Raw genomic sequence first — 10675 nt, 5'->3', positions numbered from 1 at the left:
AAGAGAAACCATAGCCCCCAAAATCTTTCTGACACCTCTAAGGGCAGGTTCATACCCGCCTTTATATTATACAATCCCCCATGGCTCTCTGTGGCTGGCACATTATTAGTAATGTTATTAATATTATTCATAATAATATTAAAAAACAGGATTTATATAGCGCCAACAAATTATGCAGCGCTGTACATTAAATAGGGGTTGCAATTGCAGGACAGATACAAGTGACACAGGAGGAGGGGAGGACCCTGCCCCAAAGAGCTTACAATCTAGGAGGCACATGGCACATGCTCATACACTCGCAATCCAGTGCACAGAAATAATGTGGGGACCAAGGGATTGAACCAGCAAGGGTCCAGGATTCTGAATCTGTACATTACTATAAATATAGCCACAGTGATGGACCATCCTTGTGTTTGATAACAGCCAATCAATTTCTACCTTCGTGTCTCTAACATCTTGTGACGGATTTGGATGCAGAATTTAGATGCAAGAACTACTCGGGTAACACATTATTACAAAAAGAACCTTATCACACTAATTACATGAAGACTGAATCCAGAGAATAAGGCTGCTGCTGTTCAGTCCTTTTAGAAAAGACAGAAATCTAACGATTCTTAGGGTAAAGACACTTGTATCTGAGACACATTTCATTGCAATGTGGCCAACATTTATGCTCTGCCCAGTTTTAATTGAAATGTAGTGAGAATGTAAAGAATAGGAATATTCAAATTTGTGGTGAAGGATTCTACACGGGAAATGGTTATTTAAAGCACAATTTTATTACATTTTTCATGTTTCCTCTATAAATAAATTACTGTCATAAAATACAGTGTATATTTTTTACAGCTTCAGCATTCATAGATGCGGACAGAAGCAAAAGTAGTGACATGATCAGGTGTTTGTTGTTGCATATCCAATAACAAGTAGACATCAGTTAGACATAAATATCACATTACATACTACCATTGAGTCAAAACTCATGGCCAGCACTTTTTTTTTTTATATCTTATGCATAATTTATTTATCTGAATCATCCACAAATTTTAATTTGCTTGAAATAAATGCCAGGGCACGATATAAAGAAACACACCAAAACATATGCAGTCCGACTTTCCAATACATGCACATGTCCTTATTTTGTAGCTCAAGACCTTGCATAGAGTTAGCACTCAGCAGTGGGCCGAGGAGAGGCAGAAGAGGCACCATGCCTCCCCTGCTTATGGTAAATTACCTGTAAAACCAGCTAGCTGGCAACCAAGGTAAAAGGCTGACACACTCTGATTAGATATTTGTACATCTGAATTAAAGAGCTGGGAGGGAAGGGATCACACTGTGGCATTCTTGCTTTGGGCCTTCTTCCAGCACCAGTAACACTGCCTCATTGTTTTCTGCAGTAAACTTTATTATGCCTTATATTACTTCTTATACATGTTCCATTCTATACAAAACATGGAGAGGTTAGTATTCATGTTAATGTATAAATCATGTTAATGTATATTTACAGGCCATGGCTGCAGACAAGAGTGAAGAGTGGTTTGCAAAGCATAAAAAACAGAAACCATCTGCATAGATAATGCTGACAGACCGATAGATATTGCCTACTGTACTTGGTAATGATTGTCAAAGTAAAATCTGACATTTTCATTAAAATTGTGTAATATTGTTCTGCCTTATTTTTGTTTCTACTGCTACATTGCTATGTTCTTCCTGACTGATCTGTACACTGATGTTAGTGTAATACAATCCATATACAATGCAATTGTAGATCAAGTTTGTTTTTTAGTTTTTTTTGTATTGATATTACAAATGTTTGTACCTCGTATAATAACGGTATGGGTAAGAAGTTTCCAGCATCAAGAGACTATTAATACAGACCTGTTTTGGCCAGTACCCTACAGTTCCCTTGTGCTTATTTTACTCCCGCAAACCTCCACATGCAGGTAGTGATGTGGACACCCAAAAAAAGACCTCACCACCTGCTGACAAAAGAAGAGAGAAGACTCCAGACTCATGTGTCTGCAGATTTAGGTAAGTAAAAGCAGGTATAGGGAGAGACTCAACATGATCTTTTAGCCAAACATTCCAGGTATCTTACACTCAATAGGCCTGATTTCTTAAAGCTCTCCAAGAATAGATAAGTCAGTTTGTCATGGGTGAACCTGGGTGATCCAGCAAACTCAGAAAGCATTTGGTCAATTATTTGCCTAATAATAGCAAATTACTTAAGAAATCCATCCCAAGTTTACTGGATCACCCAGGTTCACCCATGACAGTTCATCTCCTCCAGTATTGGAGAGCTTTAATAAATCAGGCCCAATATTTGCCCAGGTCAGTGAAACATGCTATGAAAGTGCTAGCTTCAAATTTTTTTTAAGCAGAATTTCCACTGAAATGGAAGCTTCACTTATACTCTCTCCATCCTGCTCTTCAAATCTAATACATAGAAAGCAAAACTTACCTTACCCTGTCTTCTAATAGCACCTAGCGGTGGACGTTGTTACTCTTTCCAAGATGACTTATTCTTTATCTAGTACATTTATAATCATTCAGTCGACCTTTCCATGTGACTGTAAAAGTTGAATAGGAATTATAAACTGCAAACCATTAGATCTATTTTGATGTTAACAAGTTGAACAGCTGTAAGGGCATTGTTTAGTTTGTTACTGAACTAACAAATCCCTGTGTGGGTGTCAGAATAGAGATGGTAACACATATGGAATAAGTATTCTTTTTTTCAAAGATTATCTCTGATGGATGGTATTTGCAACTGATACTATACGCTTTACTGATTTAAAATTCTTAGCTACTCTCATGCTTAACTCGATCTCAAATCAACACAATTATGGCCACATCTTTACTTCTTTACATGAGTTTCAACAACTTCCCCACAGTATATTGTTGTTGCCCAGGAATAAAGCTTTTGACCTATTTAATATTTGTCTTTGTTGATTAATCTGCAGTGAAGGAGAAAGGCTTGCAGGTCAGAGTTGTATTATATCAGATACTGCCCCTGCTTCAGGCGTTACAGCTCAGGATTGCTGGCACAAGATTAAAATATGAGCCAGTATTTGTTTAATAAGGCTCTGTTCTCTGTTTGTATAGCAGATCTTATTGTGTAGAAGCAGACATGACTACACTACACTAAAAACATTAGCTAGAAACATTTTATTTACAGTACCATGTTTGATTGCTTATAAAAAAAAATTCTATAAGCAGCTTTACATTACTTGCTGTCAGTAGTGTCATAGGTGCCACAGGTGTTTATATATTTTACTACCTTTCTGTTTTCAAACCTTCTGTCAACAAGAGCAAAATACTGTGAGAGCACTTTAATATTTAAATCCAAAAACAAAAATATAATGTATTGTATACAATGTGGCTGGATTAATTTTCTTTTTGCAAAACAATATCACACAAGTGCAAAAAATAACCTCCTGTGTTCTTAACTGAAATGCCAGACAGTCTTATCAAACTTCCCAGCTATCATTTGTGACCACCATGTAATGAAAATGGAGAGGTGCTTGCCTGAGAGTAACCTAGGATGACAACACTGCTCCTGCAGCAAGTGAGTGTTGTCAGTCTAGTATCAGTAATGTGTTATTGATAGCATCACTAGGTGAAAGTGAACCACATCCAGAAACAGATAATGTTACCAGAGCAAATATGCTACCATATGGCACACATTAGCATAAAGATTGTTATAAGAGGGAGTACCGTGCTATAGAGGTTATATAACAAAGATTCCAGTTCTCCGGACAGACCATGATCCTAGAAAGGCTTTGTCACAAGACTACATTACTAATGTTACCTTGCAAGTAGGTAAGCCTTTCTTACCAGAAGGGTCACTTCCAATATTACCCTGCATTTATATATTTGCTTTAATATATACATCACCCACCCTCCTTTCATTAGCCTTGTCAAAGTTCTTCATTTTTAGGAATGCAGTGAAAAAATAAAAGCTTTTTTTTGAAAGCTTTGTGAATTTGATCCTATCAATGATTGGAACAGTAAACTATAATATGCATTCACATATAAAGTATATCTCATTTACATTATAGGTCATACCTATAGGTTAGTGACAAACAATGGTGCATACCTTGGGGCCCAATGTAATCAAAATAAGTTCACGTGACTGATTATTGAAGTGCATTGTAACGCACATCAACATGTGTAAAAATACATGTAACAATCACTGTCAGCACATGACTTTTTTTTTTTTTATAAACAAAGTAAGTCATTGGGTAGCATTAAAATGTAGAAATCCAGTGTGTAGCTTGCAATGCTTGACATTCATCTGATTCACACCTTAATGCATATATAAATTACAATAACCTGTCCTGCAATACAGTTCAACACAATGCAAATACTCATTGCACTGGGAAAAATACTGCAGGTGCATGGCATGTGGAAGAGAACCATCACAAGTTCTGACCTTACTGGTTGTGATACCTAAGCTTAATTTAGAAATGCAACCAGGAAATGTAAATTTAAATACCTTCTTAAATAACATGTCTTACAATAAGCCCCTACATCTGTAGCTGCAGACACTGCAGAGCATTTCATCTTTAAATTCAAAGGGAGAATTATCAAGGTCCTGGTCAGGTTGGAAATCTCAGTTTTTCTTTCTTCTAATGCACAGCTTTGGGGTGCTTCAAATTACCTGCAGCTTCAGATGTCATGAATGCTTGTTCAATGCTTATCAAGAATAAATAAAATACTTGAATACCATTTTTCTAGCCAAAATTACACAAGGCCACATCCTCATATCGTATGGTATTAGAACATCACAATCTGATAATGGTACATTCATTTTTGGTTTTATAATCCTAATATAGGAAGTATCTGCATGCAGGACTTTCTCACTGCAAGAGGCAGTCTCTGGGTCCTAGATAGAAACTGTTCCAGCACATGGCACAGGTAGAAAAATTGATCTTTATGATGGAACGTGTATAGTTATAGCTATATTGTCATCAGGAGATGTAGCACAGGGCATGGAACCAGGCAACGCCAATGAAGGGGCATTATTTCTACTGACACGGGGGCAATGTTCTGACTCGGGGCTCTCCCACTGACACAGAGGCATTTATTACTTACTTTTTTCTGCGTCAGTGGACAGTATATTTCTTCCATGGACTACATACTCAATGGTATTTTGTACTTCTACTGACCATTTTTGAAGGGCATTTTCCTTTTTTTACTAACAACTGATGCAGAGGCATTTTTTTTACATCTACTGAGGACCAACGCAGAAGTATTTTTTTACCCTCAGTGGTCATTGATACAAACATTTGTTACTCCCACTGACCACCAACATAGAGGAAGTATTTATCATCTACCAGCAGACATTTTTACTCCCACTGATCACTTTCTTCCTCTACTGACCAATGCCTTAAGGACATTTTTTCCCACTGACCACCAAAACTGGGACATTGTTTGTTCCCCTGATCCCGCTAGTGGCCACAGTCTAACCCCCAAACAGTGACATGTGACAAACAGTGATTTGGCCCTTAAGAAATATGGGGGACTGCTCATATAAAAAAATGTAGCAGGTGGAAATTCAGTAATTTATTCTTGAAGGCCAGCAGTTTTGTGCAGTACAAAAATGTTAGCGTGTTACTAGTGAGGCTGATAAATGCCTGAAATACATTGGTACACATTTTATAACAAAACATTAGAACACTTAGAAATAAATGTGAATTAAAAAATTGAAAGCCTATTTGCACCACTTTTTGCACATCAGTGTAACATGTTATACATGTACTGTCAGGGGCTTCAGACCCACCGTCATGTAGAGGCGCCGCTAGATGAAGTCTTTAAATTGATTTTTGTCTTGGTTGCAACTAGTTCCCATCCAGTAGAAGGACGGTCCCTCTAGAGAAGAGGTCAGCAAACTCTGGCCTGTAGGCCAGATAGGGCCTAGCCCGTAGTTTGTTCCGTCCTAACGCCTCCTGGCCGATCCAGCCTAATCCCAGCCGACAACCCGCGGCTCTGCAGCCGCGGGTTGCCGGCCGGATCAACTAGGGGGCGTTAGGCCAGGACAAACTACTGGAGCCAGAGCTCCGGAGCCACACGCGGCTCTTGAGCCTCCTCTTGCTTAGGCTCCACTATTTACCGCGGTGAAGTGTTAACGCCGCCGGAGTAAATAGGCAATGCCCCCTGAAGGAAAATCCATCTCCTCCACAATGCATACGGAGGGGAAGAATTTCCCTTCAGGGGGCGTTCCTGGTGGGGGCGGAGCCATTAGGGTGGGACTCTAGAGCAGGGGGTCAGCAAACTTTCATGGCCAATAGGCTATTTCAGGGGTGGGTGGGAGCACACTAGGCCAGACTCTAATGGCTCCACCCACCACCAGGGAACGCCCCCTGAAGTAAAAACCCTCCTCCGTATGCATTGCAGAGGAGAGGGATTTACCTTCAGGGAGCGTTCCCTATTTACCGCAGTGGCGGAAGTATCAACGCCGGCTGCGATAAATAGGGGAGCCACCGCAAGGAGGCGGCACAGGAGCTCCAGCGGCTCTGGCTACAGTAGTTCCCAACGCCCCCTGGCCGATCTGCTGGCAACCCGCGGCTCCAGAGCTCAGTGTGAGCAGGCTATTTCAAATCCAGTACAAGGACCTTTTGCCTCTAGTGGTCAGGTCCTTTATAGGGATAGGTTATTTATATATGAGCAGGCTTATTCCCATCCATTACAAGGACCTCATTATTTCTTAGTAGTCAGGTCCTGTATAGGGATAGGAAATAGCTCATTCATATATGAGCAGGCTATTTACCATCCAGTACAAGGACCTCATTATTTCTCAGTAGTCGGTTCCAATATTTGGATAGGAAATAGCCATCTCAAATATATCACGGGTAATTAACATTAAGTACAAGGACCTTAGCATGCTCACTAGTGTTAAGGTCCAGTATAGGAATAGGTAATAGCCGACTCACATATATCCAGGGTAATTCCCATCCAGTACTTACTGGACCTTAACACTAGTGAGCATGATAAGGTCCTTGTACTGGTTGGTATTACCCTTGATATATATGAGCTGGCTATTTCCTATCCAAGTACTGGGCCTGACCAATAAGGAATAATGAGGTCCTTGTACTAGATGGCAATTAGCCATCATGCTCACTAGTGTTAAGGTCCAGTATACGAATAGCTAATAGCCTGCTCATATATAACAACGCTAATTCCCATCTAGTACACGGACACTATAATACCTGCCAGTGGTTAGCTCCGGTAAAAGGATGGGAAATAGCCTGTTCATATATACCAACCTGGATATATATGACTTAGAGAATCATAAAAATACAGTAGGGGTCCCCAGTTGACTCCAGAGAGCTGGAATACATGCTCGAGCCATAACATCTTGGGAATTGAGCAGAAAATTACTGTAAGCAGGACCCGAGAAGCATGAAGAATGCCAGCTCAAAAAGGATCTCATGATCTGTAAATTTTTGCATACTGTGACTGGGGACAGTCCAAGAATAGACGCAATACCAACACCTGTGGGACAACACTCTGTACCCTCGAGTGAGGATTTTGTATCCTAGGTCTTGGTAGGCAGTACTCAGAGGACTTATGGGCAAAGAGAAACAACATGGAGATTTGTTCTTGCACCATAGCAAAGTCCCTTTCCCATCGTTGTAAGTACAGTAGAATCAGGTCCTGGAAAAATCATGGCACATATAGCAAGGACACTGCCTGGTGTACAGGACCATGACCTGAACAAAATTGCTCCAAAACAGTAAAAGAACAGAGAAATTGGTCTGGTGATGGAAGAAAGTGTATAAAATGTCTGAGCTAGATAATGTGCCAGAAACCCAGAGGAGCAAACTCGAGATCATCTTTCATCTCTGATATGGAGGGCCAAAAGGTACTGTGATAAAAAAAAATCGAGCAAATAAAGTGGCTTGCTCTAAATATTTGTATCCAGAGTCCACCATGCTGGGATAGAAGGTCTGCCAAGAATAGGAAAGAATGAGGATAGTGGGGGTAAGATATTGGTCAGCTTGGATGAGAGCAGAGATAGGAGGGTACACTATCATTACACCATGGAAAGGAACAGCAATAGGTAGGGCCTGGAATACATTTAGGCTGTACCACCATTTTCTGAAGTTTACAATGGATGAACCACAAAAAGGTGCCTGTATTCCATTTAGAGACCTCTTGACGTAAGCAATGTAGGCGTTAAAGGCAAAAAGACACCATGACAGACATCCATGTTGCATCCACAGCGCATTTGAAGGAGAAAGAGATGCAAGTTTGGAGACTTCACTAAAGGAGCGTCCACTTTGAGATCAAACAGTATTAGCTAAAATTTTACTGCATTTGTTTACAAACCCCAAAAAAGTATGTCAGCATTTTGTCCAAGCAGCTTTAGCCTTATCAAGACAGTTAGCAGTGCTTCTCTAGCTACTAACAGTTTGGAGTCAAGGTCAGCAAAAATGAATTGTTTGTGGGAGGACTCTAGAATCTGATTACCTGCAAAAGGGATATTATACACGCCTCATGCTCTTTTTAGCAACATGTTCCATGGCTAATCAGGATCCCCCGCATAAAAGGTTTGTGTGTCGCCCAAACAGCTGGGTAGAAGTAGGGATCGTTACGCCCAGTGCTACCACAAAGTGATGAGGATGACCCCATTTGTATGTAGCATGTCAGTACTTAACTAAAGCTAAGTACACACGTGCAATAATTGTTGTTAGAAAACGAACGACTATGGATTATGCACGATTATTTTGAACAATCGTATTGTGCACAATTCTGTACATGCTGTAACAATACTATCATTCAAATATAATCCACCAATATTGTACACACACTAGATACGATCGTTTGAACAATGCAGGAAGTGACTTGTACAGGAGAAAGTGTATCGCAGAACCATCCACCATCACTGAACAACCATACACACAATAGATTGCAAACAATCGTCGCCCAATCTGATCAGCCAGGACGGTCATTCGTTTCCAGAGACATAGAGACATTCCTCAGCGTCATTGTGCACATTTTTGTTAACAATTATCAGACAAACGGTCGTTAGTCGTTCGTTTCCAACAATATTTATTGCACGTGAGTACGCAGCCTAAGTCAAGTAGCAAGAGCATCTTCAGTGTGCCTGAACATATCTAGCAGTAGATTTAGCATTCTAGCAGTGGATTTCAGCACCATTAAAATAAAATGGGCCTTTGAGCCATGCTTTTTATATAATTGTTACAGTAAAAAAAGTGAACTCTAAAGATCACATCACTGGGCATAGCAGATGACTGTGACAGTCATCCATGTACTTAATCTCCAAAGGTGTTGTCACGGGTTTATCCAATATGAAATTGAAGTTAGCAGTAATGGTACTTTCAGATCTGAAGATGAGGTAGCCTAGAAATCCTTGCAGAGGGAAACATAGGATTACGGGACCTGCAGAATGTGTGGGCACGATCTTTGTAAATCTGGAATGCCTGGGTCTCTACACCACAAAAATACTGTGGGAGACCCGTGCAGGACGGCTGCATGGATTAGGCAAGAGTGCTCTGTTTGCCTGGCTTAGTGAGGGGGGCAAGTGAGGAATGACAGGGTGGGATAATAGCTGGACTGTAAAACAGCAGGGTCAGGCATGGAGCTGCAGGGAGTTGCATCCCCACCCCACCATTGCTAGGCAACAGCCCCTGCCCCCCCCCCCTGACATTTTTTGGTGTGTGTGTGTTTTTTTGGATTTTTCTTTTGGATGTCAGGCCCATTCACAGCAGGGTTAACTATGAATGTGCTACCTAACACATCTTGAATGAACATGTGCCATCAGGCAGCACACTGCACATTTTAAACTGCAAAGCACATCAGTCCCCAAAGTGCATTAGGGTGCCATCCAGAATGCATTGCACTGAATGTTCTTTACAGTGTTACCACAATGCAGCAATTTTAATATGCCATAAAGAAACCTATACCAGGATAACAAAATAGTGTGTTATCACCAACAAAAAAATGATAGTTGCCTGGTGTCACTGCTGAGCCAGAATCTGAAACCTTTTTGATTCAATAAGCTACTACAGGTGTGCACAGGGTTTCTGGCTTTTCTTGGCTACACACGTGCAATAACTGTCATTGGAAAGAATCTTTCACAATCCTATCCAACGACTAACAACTGCACGATGCATGAACGAGCGCTGTACATAGAGCACCATTCTGCTCTATGGAGAGGGGAGGAGGGGAATGTCGGAGTGGCCTTGCAACTGCGCTCCCTCCCCTTTCACTTCTATTCGTCCGTGGATCTGCCGGGGTAATCTTTTGTACGATAGATGACGAGCCGTGTACACATCTCTGAGCCGATTATCGGTCAAGAACCATTGCACGTGTGTACCTAGCCTTAGACTTCTTCAGCTGCATACAGTCTTAAGCCCTCCAGGTAAGTAGAATGTTTACAGGAAGCTCAGAAAGGTCTGCCACTGTATTTCTCTCACTACATGTGTACATGTAATACTGGAATTCTTGAGACACAATTACACAGAAAATATATTACAGTAAATAAGTAATGAACTAGGCATGAAGTAAATAAGTAATGAACTACGCAATGGTGTTCATCTAAAATAGTACATTAAGTGTAAAAATCCACATAAATTTAAATATAAGTATGTAGATCTGCTTTATTAAATATATTTAATAAAAGAGAAAAAATACAAAAAATACTGATCCG

The 10675-nt window shown here is 40.5% G+C and overlaps 1 protein-coding gene across 1 annotated transcript in view; it reads left to right on the top strand.

Annotated features, from left to right (window-relative positions):
- GLOD4 (glyoxalase domain containing 4) overlaps positions 1 to 1662 on the top strand; it is a gene marked incomplete in the record, with an annotated part of 17923 nt that extends 16261 nt beyond the window's left edge. Inside the window, 1 exon segment of the mRNA XM_072416335.1 lies at positions 1505 to 1662. Coding sequence (XP_072272436.1) covers positions 1505 to 1570 — 66 coding nt within the window.
- Between the last annotated feature and the right edge of the window lie 9013 nt (positions 1663 to 10675).

Source organism: Pyxicephalus adspersus, chromosome 1 (assembly GCF_032062135.1).
Source record: "Pyxicephalus adspersus chromosome 1, UCB_Pads_2.0, whole genome shotgun sequence".
NCBI lineage: Eukaryota > Metazoa > Chordata > Amphibia > Anura > Pyxicephalidae > Pyxicephalus > Pyxicephalus adspersus.
The sequence above is the reverse complement of the archived record's forward strand: the minus strand, read 5'-3'. Positions and strand labels throughout refer to the sequence as shown.